The 16,828-nt window shown below is 35.4% G+C and overlaps 1 protein-coding gene across 2 annotated transcripts in view; it reads right to left on the reverse strand.

Annotated features, from left to right (window-relative positions):
* Positions 1 to 244: 244 nt before the first annotated feature.
* The window catches only part of LOC145988724 (prostaglandin E2 receptor EP3 subtype), a 106,727-nt gene continuing 90,143 nt past the window's right edge, over positions 245 to 16,828 (reverse strand). The window contains exons 3-5 of one of the 2 annotated variants that reach the window (XM_083123838.1): positions 15,999 to 16,249; positions 11,352 to 11,607; positions 245 to 3,658 (exon numbers count right to left, since the gene is read on the reverse strand). In XM_083123838.1, the coding sequence (XP_082979964.1) occupies positions 3,651 to 3,658; positions 11,352 to 11,607; positions 15,999 to 16,249 (515 nt within the window). In that variant the 3' untranslated portion in view covers positions 245 to 3,650. Of the gene's footprint in view, positions 3,659 to 7,887; positions 11,608 to 15,998; positions 16,250 to 16,828 lie in introns of those variants that run through there. The other variant, XM_083123837.1, reaches the window with a different exon arrangement.

Here is a 16,828-nt window from a genome sequence, read left to right on the forward strand (position 1 = left end):
GGTTAAAAAGGTTTGAAAATAATGTAAAAGACTATGCAGGGTGCCCTTTTACTGCTTCCTGCTACATCTCTGCCTGGCAACTGATTCGTAACTTACACCACATACCAGCATTTCACTAAGTAATTGAAGTGACAGGCCACTCTGCATTTTATTTTCCCTTAATTTTAACCTTTTTAACCCAACTTACCTTCCCAGGTTTTAAACTTTAACTATTCTTGTCTTAACCACGAAAGCTTGAGTAAAATACGTACACACATGCCAAAACTGGTCTTAAGTTACTTAGTGAAATGATGGTATGTGGTGTAAGTTGTGGCTTCTATAACTGATTATTTCTTCCATCTTTGTATGTGTTTAAATTGTAAGTCATATAAATTCTCCTTCAGTACATACTTATATCTCATTTGTGTTTTATTCTGTATAACAATATGAACAAAACAATTAGTTTTATTATGTGACTTGCAGTTTCAGAACCTAACAGAAATGTAATTTTAGACTGAAAGATATTTCCTTTCAACACTGGTCAACCTCATGCACAAAATATGAAGCTGGAGAGAGTTAATTCTATTTAGATTCTTTCCAGCAAACTGGAGTTTCCATTACTGATTTCTGTTGGTTCAAAAATGAACTTCATCTCCTTCTCGTATCAACTCTTGCTATGAGTAACCAACTTTTCTTGCTTAGTGGTAGATGTCTATGCTCCAAATTATGTCAGTTGTGGCTGTTGATAATGTTGGAACTTGGCATAGATACCAAACATTTGCAAAGAAAAATATCATGAATAAATAGTTGCAATATTCCTAAGTCTCCTCTTAAATGTATAGTATCACATGATAGTGTAGTTCAGTAATGTAAGAAATCTGATGCCATTGCAAGATTTTGCAGTTTATCTGTGGTGGGTAGGTGGTTGCAGGCTTCTAGCAATATACAGTTTACTATAGTACCTGAATGCCAAGAGAACCCAGGTGGATTTTTACTATCCCAAAACTACAGGCTGCAGGTTTACAACACAATAAGGATAATGTGCAATACATGTTCAATATAATATATTCCAGGTTATTTCAAGTTTCGTTCATCTGTTTCATTTTCGTACATCAAATTCAAATGTGTATGCTTTCTATTTCCATAATCTGAGGAAAATACCAAAAACTGAGAAGATTGTACAAGTGCGAAAACCTTACTAAAGTATGTATACTTGTATATTGGAAAGACATCCACTTTTCCATCTTGATTCTACATATGAGAAGAAACTACAAATGGCAAATTTCTTCATATTTGATGTTTCTGAAAGGAAACTTCTATTTATTGGGATCAGTTATTAGTTGACATCAGGGGGCGGTTACTGATATTGCTACAGTGTTTCACAATGACCGGATATTTTACAATGATATTTCATACTTTTTGTTAGTATATTTTTAATTTGTTTTCCTATTAAATATATTGAACATAAACAAACAATTTTCCCCTTCATTGCTTCATAAAGCAAATTCCATTACGATCCGTTAAAAAAAGGAGGCAACCTACGAGATTTCACAGTGTATGAGTAGACGCACAGGTACGCGTTGCAAAGCTGGAGCAACGGCCTGATCTCTAGAAGTCTAGAGTGAGGAGTATTGGAGCGACGTTCAACGCTGTTCTTCCAATCCCCTGCTTCAGTCGACTTGGTTATTGTAATGTTGCACACCAAGGTCAGGCAAGCAGTTTCGGATCCCCCGGCGGATGAGGGAAGAAGAGGACAGACCAGCAACAAATGCTGGGATTCAATTCTCACTGTCCTGTGTCGTAGAGCAACAGACAAAATGTCCATGTTAGGCAAAGATAAATATTTTCTTTTGGGGAGAATCTTAACCTAATTTAAATTATGTGTGAAACCGATACCAATGCTTGAAACTTGTAACAATTTGATTTGATTTGTTGTTTTTTAAATCCACTTTATGCACAGAAAGACTAATCGGGACTGGACCTACAGTTTAAAGTGGGATCCGAACCACTGTGCCATGTACCTCCATTTATAACAATTAAAAACTGTTCAATATACTGATTAATATTATTGGATGAGTTTTCCAGTCCAATTACAAGCATCAATTCATCAGAGTTTTCCGTCAAAATATTTAACAATTGAATCAGAACATTAAAAGTACTTCCTATGTAATCACAAAAAACACAATTCTGCATAATATTGCTTCCGAATAAATGGAAACTTCAAATTTTGTATGATGGTTATTAATTGTACCCCTCGAAAATGTCACATTTCACTCTTATAAAATTATAAATACATATATTTACATTATAAATATATACAAATTAAAGTTATATAAATATATTATATATTGATGGAGGAATGTATATTCGCTGCAACCACCAACATTCTGAACCAAGAGCCGCCACTGGTTGACATGTGTAAACTTTCACTGCTCTGTTGCTGATATATGGAATGGATGATATTCAGTAAACAACTTCTCCCACAATTCATTTCACCATATTTCAAGCAAACAGATCAGATCCTGCTTTTTAAAAGCGTGCTGGATAGGCATTGTGTTTGTGTTTGCCGAAGTGATTCAAGAGATGATCATATGAGGAATGTGTACTTTTAACCTTTTCCGAAGCCCTACAGAAACCGTGAAAACTGGTGAAATGCAAATTTTCTTGCCGTAAGAAGGCTTCTCATATGCTTTCCCTAACGCACACGAATCTGTTTACCAGATTTTCCCCCCAGAATACATGATGAAATCAAGTTGAATATCATCAGTAGGGAATTTTGAAGTTGCAATGTTTTATACTGGAACTGCTAAGTTACATTAGTTTTCTGCAAGTCAAAGCTTTGGGTGTTAGTACAGCCAAGCATTAATTAGCACAGAGAGTGATTATCTTAAATGTATTAAATGCTTTTACTGTTGCCCTTAATTGTAGGGGTACACCATATTGTAATAACCCATGATTCTGAATGTTATGGCCAGAATATAACTAGAAGGAATGTAAGAAAATGGCGAAGAGCAAACAGAGGTGATTTTCGGTGTGGTGAAGGCACATGGTTCTTTCTAATATGAATTTTTACTATTTGTGTATATACAGATACTTTGCAGATGCAGTAATTATAAAAGCTCATAAAGTTGGACTAGATTCAAGGTTTAGTTACACCACGAAACCTCAAACGTTTTGTTGCTAGTGAATTGTTAATGCACAAATATATTTTCTCCAAATATGAGACATAACTGTAATGGCTGTCCCATATTTTTTTTAGAATTATATTTTGCTCACAATTCAAAAACAAATTATGGAAATCCGTGATGTAAACGTTTGGGTTTTCTCAAAGTTAGGCTTGGAATATTTACATACAGGAGTCCTTGATGCCTTACATTTTATAATATCGCTGATATATGATATTTTTCTCGAATGGCTTATTTACATCTGACTGACAATGTTCACTCGCATATAATACACGATGGATGATGACATTGGGATGTTCACAAACAAATGTACATTGAAGCTGAAGGTGCTATATATGGTGGTCAGTACAAAAATATCTTCACGTAGCAATGAAAGTTTGTCTTTTTCGCAAATTTCAGCCACCTGGAGCATTATCTTTGGTTGATAGCTTCGTTTTGTATCCTAGATCAGCACAAATTGGAAAGTAGTGGTTACACCTTCACCCGTTAGACGGCTGAAAAACAGAAACACATTATGTTAAAGCAAGCAATAGTTAAAAGAGCAGCATGCAGCAACAGATAGAGACTATAAATATATATATTTAAATATATTATTTATGATATTTTTTAACCCTGCACGAAGCAAACATTTTTTATTGTAATTCATAGTTTTTATAATTTACTTCACTGTTATATAAATGAATTAAATGCACTGTGATAAATTCTTATGAATGTTAGTTTAGTATCATTTCAACCTTTAAAAAATTATCTTTTCAATATTCTTTTATTGTAAAACAAGAACTAAATGGAAATATTAACAGAACTAAAGTTAAAGAAAACTGAATATTTGTCACAAACACTTGAAATAAATAATTTGAATTTAGTAAGTGAATGTTCAATTTTATCGTGCTGCGTAAGTTAAATATTAACAATAGAGGAATGAATCTATTTAATTTTCTAATGCATTAATCATAGAAATATTTAGGTTAACTTTCATTATGACCGGTCATAATTTCATTAATAAGTTTACTATTTACTTTACGAAACACAACATAATGTTCAAATCAAACAATAACTGAGTAACTTAAACAGTATAACAATATACGAGACACAAATTAATAATACTGATTTAAGAATGTAATATACACCACTATCTTCCAAAAAGTTTTTTAATTCACAGAGAATGTATATAATTACATGTTAAACAAAATTATGTTTGTATTTAAAATTTTCAGTTTCATTGTAGACTTAGAAGTAATTTTAAATTTCTCGTTGTTATGTTATGAATTGATGATTGAACTTGCTTTGAGTTTTGGTTTACTATGGTTTAAGCTTGGTTATTTATATTACATTTATTATATGACCCAGAACTTTGGAATTAACATGAACAATGCTGCATTAAGATATCCTATTCTCTATTAATTGAGCATATTAATGCTTTCAACTATTTAATTCAATGTATGTAGGGTCTACGCAAAACCTGATTATCAGAATGTTTTATTGCATATAAAAATATCAAGGCACTATCCTTTATTTACTTTATATTATTTTAAAAGTTCAAATATAGTTCATAAACCGTATCCTTTATTTACTTTATATTATTTTAAAAGTTCAAATATAGTTCATAAACCGTAACGATCACTAAAACATTGGTAATTAAATATGAACTGTTTAAATTATACTGGTCAACACACATTTTCTGCCATAAGGTTTTCCAATGGTTTTAAGGTAACTTTGGGGTGCTGATTCCAAATCTGATCTCAGATTTGCTCTATCACATCTCATTTGTATGCTATTGGCAAATCCCATTTTCATTGATTTTACCCGGAATTGACCGGTGGGCACTATCACATCAGGTTTTTGAGATATCAAATATTGCATTTTCAATAAAAACAGCACATTTATGATCATTTACGAAGAGCTAAACAGACATACAAATGAGAATAAGATAAAATACAATATACAATAATAACGAAACAAACATTTAATGAGTCATAGCACAGTTGTGACTGCATATAAATGCTCTTCGCTCAAATGACCCAAGTTCTCTGGAAAGTCGACCAAGTGACTATGTAAGTAGTGAACCTTGATGCTCATCCTACATCCAAGTGCTTGGAAACTCAAGAGCATCTCCTCCACAATCTCTTCATAGTTGTCCGCTTTCCTGTTCCCAACGAAATTCCGCACCACATCAGAGAATGCATTCCAACCCCTAGCCTCTGTCGCAGTCAATGTTGTAACAAAGTGTGGATCCCTGATGAGTGTTCTTATCTGAGGGCCATCAAATATTCCTGCCTTTTTCTTCTCGGCACTAACACTTGAAAAGGTTGAACAAATATAGCTGAAGCAGTCTCCAGTGTGATCAAGATCTTTGACGAATTGCTTCATTAATCCAAGTTTTATGTGCAGTGGGGGAAATATAATTTTATTCCTATCAACCAAAGGCTCATTCTTGATGTTCTTGTCACCAGGCGTCAAACTGATTCTTGGTGGCCAGGTCCTTTTAACCCAGTGTTCTAATGTAGCCCTACTGTCCCAGTAGCAGAGGAAACAAGGGTATTTGGTGTGACCTCCTTGCTGCCCCAGCAGAAAATTAACCATTTTCAAATCAACACAAATTACCCATCCATGAACATGATATTCCAATCTATCCAGAATTGTTTTGATATGTGCATACTCTTCTTTCTTTCGTACAGAGAGTCCTATTGGGATTGAACCATATACATTTATGTTGTGCAGTAACACACATTTCAAACTCCTTTTACTACTGTCAATAAAAGTCTCCATTCACTTGAATCATTGTAAGCAGTTCCATATTCTAAAGAAGCCCTTCAACATCATTACAATAAAAAAGTTGACCGTCTGAATGGAAGTACTTTCGCAGTGCTGCTTCTCTGTTTCGATAAAACGAGACACTAGTGCCAGGTCTGAGTAGTCCTTTCTCTTTCAGCCTGGAAGCCAACACTTCAGCAGACTGTTTTGGCAAATACAAATCTCTTACCAGATAATTTAATTCAGGCTGACTAAACAGAGAAATTTTATCAGAATCTGCAACAGTTTGCATATATTCGGTCAGATCATCATCCTCATCGTCTGTAGAAGCAGGTGAAGTGAGGGTTTCAACATCAATATCTGGTACCTCAGTAAATACAGGCACAGGTATTTCCTCACAGTGTTCAACTGGTCGTCTGGCAGATGGGATGTCTCGGTATTGTAAGTGGTGTTTGCTCGTCTTATTGAAACCTTTTACATTGACAAGGCAGAAGTAACAGTCATCCAAATGGTTTGTTGGTTCTCTCCAAACCATTGTCACACCAAACTTCAGCTTAGCATTCTTTCCTTTAGACCATGATCGCAAAGTTTCAACACAGGTCTTGCACACTTTGTGGGGAGCCAAATATTTGTCTTGGTCTCCCAGTCGTACATTAATGTAGGCAAGATACACCTTCTTGAGAAAGGTATTGATGTTGTGCCTTTGATACCTCAAAGTGAAGGTGCCACAGATGTAGCAGAAGATATCTGCATCATTACGGCAAGTCCTTCTTCCGAATGTTGTAGCCATCGTTAGATCACAACATGCAGATAAAAAATATGACATAAATGTTGATGTCTACATAAAATCATATTATAAACACACTATCCTACAAATACAACGCCAACTTTTATCACTAAAGCACTCACTGACTCGAAACAACTTGTAATCATAAGTGCCCACCGGTCAATTCCGGGTAAAATCAATGAAAATGGGATTTGCCAATAGCATACAAATGAGATGTGATAGAGCAAATATGAGATCAGATTTAGAATCAGCACACTGAAATTAGTCTAAAACAGTTGGAAAAGTCCATGCCAGAAAAAATATATTTTTTTTTGTTGACCAGTGTTATTGAAACTGGCTGCATCTGTATGAAAATATTTTCTTTGTACTATCGTTATTAATTGTAGTAATTATAATTTTGTTCACCGGAAAATTTGTATTAATGTCAATATGTTTTCTTACTGTTAGTGAACTGTCTCATTTCAAAGTCTGAACTTATGCATGTCAAACAAACAAATGTAATCCATCCATTGTTTTTTTATACATTTTAATACACTCAATTTTCACCTCACCACAAACGGATATATTGTGTACTTCTATATCAGGTTCTATGAACTAACCTGAGAATGCTTATTTTGAAGGAAGAGTGTAGTACCAACAAATCTACAAATAATTAAATTTTTTATATGACAGTATTGAATAATGCATATGTAATATTTTAATTAAATGTGAGTGTAGAAGAAACAAAACATGTAATAAAAAAAAACTTCAGTTAAATTGCAACATAATTAACTCAACATATATTTTTGTAGTTACGTACATAGACACAGGTGGCTAAGAAATTATTGCAAGAGGACAAAGTATGTAGCTAATAACAAGCAAAGAATATATAGAATAAAGTGCATAAAACATTGTACATACCTTAAAATATAACTGCTAGAATTGAAAAAATATGCATATTACATCATAACACCATACTACACTACATGGCCATGCTATATCTTGTTAGATTTCTAGTTTGAGAATTTTCTTGGAAATGGTATACAATAAATAGATATTGAGTAAAGTTCAGCAAACGGAAGTCATACGTATCAAGTTAGATTTGTCAGAACAGAATAACAAATTTATTGTTCATACTAATGTGTATTTTATTTTGAAAAATAACAAAATGTTAATACATACATGCAGCAGTATTGCATTGCAATGTTAACTAACATACATTTCTAAAGAATTATGAAAATATCACAAACCACAATAGAAAACATGCTGATGTAATCGACACAAAATAATAATTAACAAACATTCACTAGTAAATATTGACGAATCTGACATGATTTTTTACTGCACGAAACATTTCAACAATATCCTCTTTGTGCAGACAGTACAAGTTAAATTTTGGATGGAATGTCTATTATCCATTTTTACATAGTTAAATAAGTACAGACATGCTAATACAAGATCATGCATAACAGGAATCAAACATGCACAAATAATGCACATCAAACATCTTACAAAAAACATTGACGGTGGTGAATATGATTTTAGATCTCTCTTATTCTAAATATATGTATATGTATATTAGATTATGTAGGTTCCGTCTTTCATACATGTACACAGGATGTTTCCGTGACCTTGGATACAGACTGACCCAAGTACCAATATTAGATAAGGAACCCCAGTCCGGAAACATATCATTAAAACTATTTGGTGCTGCCTATGACAGTAGAATAAGACAACTGAAAGATACAGCTTGTAGATTTAATACAGATATTCAGGTTGCACTGGCAGTAATGGCCGATGATTGGGTGCTATCCCAAGGATAGCATCCTCTCCTGACAAGAATCCTTGCTCCTGTGATATCGTCAGAACAAATCCAAGGAATATTATAGCAGATGTGACGGAGCTTCTTGTGATGCTGTCATGCCTTCAATGCTGGGAGCTGCAATGGTGACTACCTACTGTAATGTTTTCATCGCAGAGTGCTGCGATACACTGTAGTAATGTCTGTAGTGATGCATTTCCAGACCGGAGTTCCATATCTCATATTGGCATTTGGGTTATTCGCCATCCACCATGCCAGTTTGATTCAAGGTCACGGAAACACACTGTATATGTACACTTTTTTTTTTACTGGCGGTATGCAATGGTACACTTTAACAGCATGAGAATAACACTAAAAATATTATATTGTAATGAAACAAATGTGTATGTGTGTGTGTGTCAACTCCATAAATGCATGACCATTTATGAAGATACCACAATATTTTTAGCAGTTCTTATGAATATAGTAACAAACCAACTTGAAGAGTACCGGAACCTTTCTTCAAAGAAAAAAGTGCTGTGTATATACACACAGTCTGTAATTATATTATACAGTGTAGTTATTCCGTAATATACAGAAAAGATAACTTCTAACAATTTCAAGAATGCGTTGTTGTTCATTTGAAATAAAATGATGTAGTATTACACTTAATTGTAAAAAGATTATTTATTAAATAATTTTCTACATTGTAATCACTTTAAGAGAAAATGAAACACTGGCGTATTAAATATCTATGATTATTGAAATAAACTCTTGAGATGAAATAGAGACAAATTTTGAAAACTTTCACAGTTTACATTCCCAGAATTTATAAGAAAGAAAATTTGGATGATATTACCCAGCAACGAAATAGCTTACTTTTTCTTTTGGAAATTAACTCTCCTAATAAAAATAAAATTATTCCTGCACTGATATTTTGACATTTACTTTCAACAATTCTGGTAACCATTTTCATTTACATATTTTACGATTCAAATTCAAAATACAAGTACATGCTGTGAACACATCAAAATCTAAAATTAATTATGAACTTACAACTTAACGAGAAAATTAGCAGTAAGTATTTATTGTTATCTCGCTATTGGTTATGTAAATTTATAAATTGAAAACTAAATATAAATGAAGGGCTAGGGGGTAAAACCTGGTAAGTGACATTTTGGTTGCTTCTGAGTTCAATAAGGAAAAATGTTATTACAAGCTATACTGTAGATAAATTGTTTTCGTGTTGTGCTTACCAATTTCAGAAGGCTTCACTGAGTCCAATGAAAATGGTATGACATGGCAATTTCACTCGAAAATTGAAGGATGGCACATTCTACTTTGTAACTAAAAAATAACCAAAATGTCACTTACCATGTTTTACACCCAAACCCTTCAAATGTAAACATAAACATGTTACTTAATCTTAGTTCTTGATGATTGTTAGCACACTTATATGTAACCACAAGACTAATATACTGCTATTATACGTAGCATATCCATGCATATAAATTGTTTAATGTATGAGTAACTGGTAAATAAGTGGTACTATTTGTTAGTGACATTCCTTTATACTATATTTGATTTTGGTTTCAAAATAAAAATAGTCTTGATACATAAAAATACAAATGTACTGTTGTAAAAATAGATGAATATTTCTGAGAATACTGAAAGAATTTTCATTAAATTATAGAATATACTATGTTTATAAATTATTAGTATTATAAAAATATATATTTGAAAGCATTTATATATTACATAAGCACAAACATTTTGTCAGGGATGATAATCTTCTCTTTACAATATGTCAAAGTTCATTTTTATGTCCACTTTATGCACATATAGGCTAATCAGTACTGGACCAACTATTTGAAGTGTGATCCAACCTACAATGCTCAAGCAAGGATCGAACCTGGGATCCCTTGATTGATTGTAAGGCGAAAGCATTGCCACTAAGCCATTGGGAGGCCCAAAGAAATTTTAAATTATCGAAGAGAAAAAAATGAACATCATTAATCTTTGAATATTTGAACAACTAATGTAGTTAAAATAATTTTTGTTTATTGAAAAATGCAACATTGATTCGATAATACAGCATCTAATCAAGTGTATCTTCTAATTCCATTATAAGATCATGTTTCCACTAATGGAATTTGAAAAAAAATGCTAGTACAGATATGCATTTTTTTCGGTTTAAATTTTTCTGCGAATTGTGCATGTCAGAATTTAATTTGCAAGTGTAAATATTGGAAAACTTTTGCAGAGCAAGTAGTGGTGCAATGGCAGAATTATATAATCCTGGGGAAGATCCACACTAAACATTTTTGATAATTATTTAAGCAACTTTTGTTTGATGTTCAGCACAGCTAGTCCACCATAGAGAGTGTTATATGCATTCTTGTTCTGTAGTATCAGATCAGACACAGTGATAAAAAAAGGTAGCATGTTGTCTACTGGATCCTTTTTGCACTTGTAAATATCTCCGGTGCTGTTCAATACCCTATGTTCTGAATTTTGTGTATTCGTTTATAATGATATTAATGTATATACATTCTTATGTAAGTAAAATTAACTGTTGCTTCTAAACTGCTAATGGGATGTATAAATTTCATGTTCATGGTTAAAAGTAGTTGTATGTAAACTAGTAAGATAGCTATACTATTTCTACAATACCATTACCACCTACTGTCATGCAGCGATCCAAAACAAATCTGAGGGACTAGACAGTGACAACACAGTACAAGCCAATGTCTTCTGAGAGAAACATAACACCACTTTATCAAACATATACAACGTGCACGGACAAATCAATCGAGTAGGTTGGAACTTGTGCAATCGTCAGCTGTGGTAGCCACTGTAGGATTCTCACCTGAGCTGCGACAGGGTTCCAGGGTCACAGAACCTACAGCAGAACCCACGCGGCTTGGATTCTTGAAGCTGCATGAGCGACAGAGCAGCTTCACGATCATCGTCTGGAAGCATTGACGACGCTGGCACCGCAGGATTACATAAATGTAGGGATCCAGAGTGAAGTGTATTGCCAGAAGCATGTCTGCCAACTTGAAGAACAATCCCGGCTTGCCAGGGTTGATGTTGGGGTTCATCTGCGCAATCAATGTGGATATCTAAAATGAAAGCGATAGAACATATGCTTAGCAGCATTTTATAATGCAAATAAAAACGTTTTCCTGTTTTATTATCCATAATGAGGGCGGGTAATTCAAATGTCACACAAATAACTTTGTAACCAACGTTTCTGATGCAGATATATAAAAATGAATGAACATTGTTGTCATGGATGTATGTAGGAATTTTTCCGTGGGGGGTGGGAGACTAGGCATATTTTCTCCCATAATAGCGCTGCGTCCTCAAAAACACTCCTTCAGTTTGAAATTATGTTCCTGCAACACCCTTATAATAATTTCCATAAATCGCTGTGAGTGAAATGAAATTATGTGTGTGAAATATATGATTTTAGGTTAACAATTTGACATTAATTTTCTAGGTCTTGGCTTCGAATCCCGGCGTGACATGGGTGTTCTTTGTGAGTGTCTTCACCACTCATCCTCATCGTCGCGATTAGCCTAAGGTGAAAGAAAAGCGACGCAATCAAAATCATTTTCAAGGGAAGGGCCTCCCCCGATGGCACAGTGGTAGCGTCGTCGCCTTGTAATAAAGGGGTCCCGGGTTCGATGCCCGGTGGAGGCACATAGTGGTTCGAATCCCACTTTAAACTGTACGTGTACTTTCAATTAACGTACGGTATCTGTGCATAATGTGAACTTGAAACGAAAACACAAACGTAGCTTTTCTGCCACTTTTGGTAATCGCGACGATGAGATTGAGTGATGGTTGATGAAACTGATGAAGGGATGCTCAGAAAGATCACCAACGCCCTGTCCGGGATTCGAACACGGCAACTCAAGTAGCGAGATTTTATATCCAATTGTTTGTAAATTGAAAACAATATTGATTAAATAGGGCGCAAATAATTTCACTGGCCGCCATAGCTTTCTATCTTTTACAACTTTTATCAATTACATCGTTCGCCGACTTCCGCCGTGCTCTAGCTACGGCTCTGAATTTGATGAGACTAAGAAAAGCAGAAATTGCGAGCGAAGCGAGCAAGAAATTTTTACGAAATGTGTTTTTATTTGCATAAAATTTGAAATCAAGGGCGGGCAATTGCCCCCTTCAGGTGCCCTTGGCCGTCAATGTTTGCCCCCCTTAGAACTGACTTCCATTCAAGGTTGGTGGGGGGGGGGGGGCGATGCCCCTTTGGTTGCACCACTGCTTAAAACAACAATTCAATCAATCAATCATTTTCAAGGGGGAACACGGCCTTACTTGCCCCTTCCGGATGTCCATAATTGTTGCTAATTTCGGGAATACGACAGATAGAACATCATCTAAGAAAAAGCAATATCGCTGATTGTTGTACTGTTTAATGTTCGTTGCTTACATATCGTTGTTCGGTGACCGCTTCAATTGTAGAAGTGATTGTAATTGTAATACCTCCTGTTTCATGAAAATAACAGAAAAGAGCAACATTTGATGATATGCCATTTAAGCATTGTGTCTTCGAACCCAATTCCAAGATCACATTTCAACTAACTGGACTTGAAACACTAGGCAAATAATTTTCAGAAAAATGCTTCTATTAAGATGTAAAATTTAAAAATTATAACGTTCAAGGATGAGAGAAGAGAACGGTTGCAAGAGAAAGAAAATTTAATGTTCTTTTGCTGTTTGGTACATGTTTCAGTGGTTGTAGTAGGATATTCTGACACCTACAAACCTGAAATTGTAACATCATCATATTGTCCCAAGCAGGGAAATCTAGAATCACGACGACATTTTTACACTTACTTTTTTGCATCTAAAGTAATGAAAAGAAAAACTGTCAAGCCTGGTCTTAAATTGATTTCGTACCGCACATCACTAAATCCCTTCTTTCCTTGCCAAGCTGTCATCTAAACAATGACCGTTTTGATTAATGGACGCTTTCGTGGACTAAAAAAAACTGTCACTGAACCCTTGCAACACAGTTGTCTTGGGCAAGATTTTCACGGTTATCTGTGCTGTGAGAATCTCTGCATTTTCTGTAGTCCTATAGTATGCTTCGGATTCCCGTTCTGTGTTTTTCACATTTTTAGTGAAAATGGATGAGTTTTCTTGACAACAAAATGAATTAGCATTAGCATTAGGACTTAGGGACTTTCCACTTTGAAAGAAGGTTTATTTCTGAAACTAATCTGCTTGAATTGTAAAACAAGTAATTTTATTAGTTTCTTAAGAGTAGATTTCATTAATTATGCATTGAAAGGAAAATAATGTTTTCAAATAAGGTGTTCAACATTAGAAATATTATTAAAATGTGAGGACCTCTTTAGAATTCGTTGCTAACGTTAAACTGTAATATAAGTGTTTAATAATAATATATACAGTAACTTTGCAGCAACGTTCGTTTTGTGTATAAAGTCTAATTCGTGCAGCATTTTTATTTTATTTCATTGTGGGATGCCATAACCAGGAATTTAAATATATGGAGTCATGAGAAGTTTTTAATTGTATTTTATGTATTAGTAAGTATAGCATGAAAGGGATTAATTCATGGAAGGGACGGGGTGAAAACTTGTTATGTATGCCAATAATACATATTCCTATCTTTCTAAGGATATATCTCTATTTCGAACATCGGTTAAGGATATTACCGAGATCAATATTCTCTTGCACATCCTGCGGACATGGTATCTTAAATATTTTATATCTCTTTTCTACCTTTTTTAAAACGTTTAAAGCTATAATGAGTATGAATTGATGAAATAGGAAAGGACGACCATGAAGAAACACTAATGACTTGCTTGCTCAGGATTCGAACACATTATAGCCGGCCCCCGTGGTAGAGTGGTTAGCACATCACGCTACGACGTCAGGGGTCCCGGGTTCGAATGAATCCCGGCCTGGGCATGGGTGTTTGTGAGTGTCCATTAATCAATTTAATCATATCATTACTCATCCTCATCTTCGCAATTAGCCTAAAAGTGGCAGAAAAGCAAAGTAAAATAAACTAAGTCAAATCAAATCAAAATCGAACCTATTATACCTGGTTTTAAAGCGCATTATGCTCAACCTGCACTGTACAGACCTGTTCTGTTAACAATTTGAATACAATTTCACTAATTCACTAGTCTCATATTGAGGATAAATGAAGAGGGAAAAGAAGAACGACAAGGCCCACTTTAGACGAAAGCATTTTCCCTAGCATTTTTTCTTAATATTTCTGCTGCGATCGAATTCTACCGTGTAAAATGAAGAAATCTTATAGCTTTTTAATGCCATGGGATATTTCACAGATAGAATCGGTACTAATTTCCTTAGCATTTCGCGTAACATAACGAATCACATGCGAGCTCTAGGTTACGAGTGCAGATGTAATGGCGGTCGAGTGAGATGTAAACAATGTATCACTTCACATTTTTAAAAGCCTCCCCGATGGCGTAGTGGTAACGTCGTCACCTTGTAATTCAAGTGGTCCCGGGTTCGATACCCGGTGAAGGCACACGGCACAGTGGTTTGGATCCCACTGTAGGTCTAGTCCCGATTAGCCGATCTGTGCATAAAGTGGACTTAAAATATTACAAATCAATCATATTTAAGCCGATAACTATTCAATCTAGAGGAAATCAATGGTGCTGCTTAAGCATTTATGCCACCAAATATGTTAAAGGAAATGCTTCTGTCTAAATCGTGTCTAAGAAATGAGAAGAAAGAGAGAGAGAGAGAGAGAGAGAGAGAGAGGAAAGAAGCTAAATTGCAAAGTTGAAGCTCTTTCGTTTCCCTAATCACTTAGTTACCTCTCTTTCATACTCCACCCAAATATAATCAACACACTTTTGATAATTGATTAAAGGAAGATGAAGTGACTTGTACTTATAACCGATTCATTTTTTGACCACGATATGTTTCCGCGGATGTGTGTCCATTGATCTACCGTCAATGACGCTTTCTCTTGTTTATTGGAGGAAACTTGCGCCAGAAGAGACGAGTGTCCTGACGTCCTCAATGGGAGAGGGAAGCCGAGTTCAACAGCAAGCGCCGGCATCTCAGCGCACAGGTTCTTAATTGAAGATATCACCGGGGAGTCTTTGATTGAGATCGAAACGTCAGGGTGTTTAATGGGAACAGAAGCTCCCAAGCGATTGTTGATTGGCTTATTCTATGCTCGTCATCCCTGTGATGTCCCTTGAAAACAGGACACACTATCAGTACAGGAGATTCGACCCCTTTCCAAAAGACAAAACGCAAATTCCTGAATCGGCTGGTGGCTCTGAATTAGGCGAAGGTATAGTAGGGAGAAATTGGTAGTAGAGAAAATTAAATCAATAGTTGCACAAACTTATTAATTAATTCAGAGCCACCGCTGCCAAATTCGATTCCAAACTTACACTCACAATGAAAGCAATAAAACACACAGGCATAGTGCATGCATGGTAAATGAAAGGTAAAGCTTTACCCCCTGGGGAGTCCAGCAGACGACGAAAGTGATGCATAGGAGGACCATGAGCCTTGCGAAGGCCAGTTCCTCCTGCGTGGAGCTGTTGTAGTGGATCCTCTTGGTGGAGTAGGTGGATGTTGAGGTGGTGGAGTTGCTGCAGCGACTGGAACTCCTTCGAATCCTCCTGCCACTCAGTCTCCTGCCCAAGGAGCACAGCACACGCACCACGGCCAGGTTGCAACACACTATGCAAATGCTCAGCAAAGTCCCTGGAAAGCAATAGAACAGTCCATCAGGGTTGCAGAACGGGGCAAGATAAGCCAATCGTAGGAGGGTTCTGTTCCAAACAAGTTGGTTATACTGCGTGACCAAGATGTGTTCTTGAATGCCAATCAGAACTTGACGTGTTGGTAGTTCATTGCATATTGGGACTTGAAAGAACTAAACTCACCCTATATGAAGTAAGCAGGAACGCACCGGAACGCCGTTCCGACAAATAATTTTGGTGCCTGAGCTCAGTTCCTGCGTGACACTGGACATCCATTTTATTTATTTAATACACTATACAAAAGTTCATCCTTTGTCACATTAATTCTTGTAAACAATAGATGAAGAGGAAAAGATAAAGTTCTTGTACTAAATTTGTCCCCTCTCGGTAGACGACCCAAAAATTTAGAAAAATAATATTTTTTTTGTTAGTGCTAATTTCTTGAGTTGACAGACGTAATTGATCTTCATTAAATTAAGCACACACAGGAGATGTACTACTTAGAATTTTCAACGAAAACTGCAGGCTCGACCAGGATTCGAACACGAGTCTCTGGCATACCGTGCCACTGCTCTACCAC

The sequence above is a fragment of the Lepisma saccharinum genome, chromosome 6 (assembly GCF_977018435.1).
Source record: "Lepisma saccharinum chromosome 6, izLepSacc3.1, whole genome shotgun sequence".
Lineage (NCBI taxonomy): Eukaryota > Metazoa > Arthropoda > Insecta > Zygentoma > Lepismatidae > Lepisma > Lepisma saccharinum.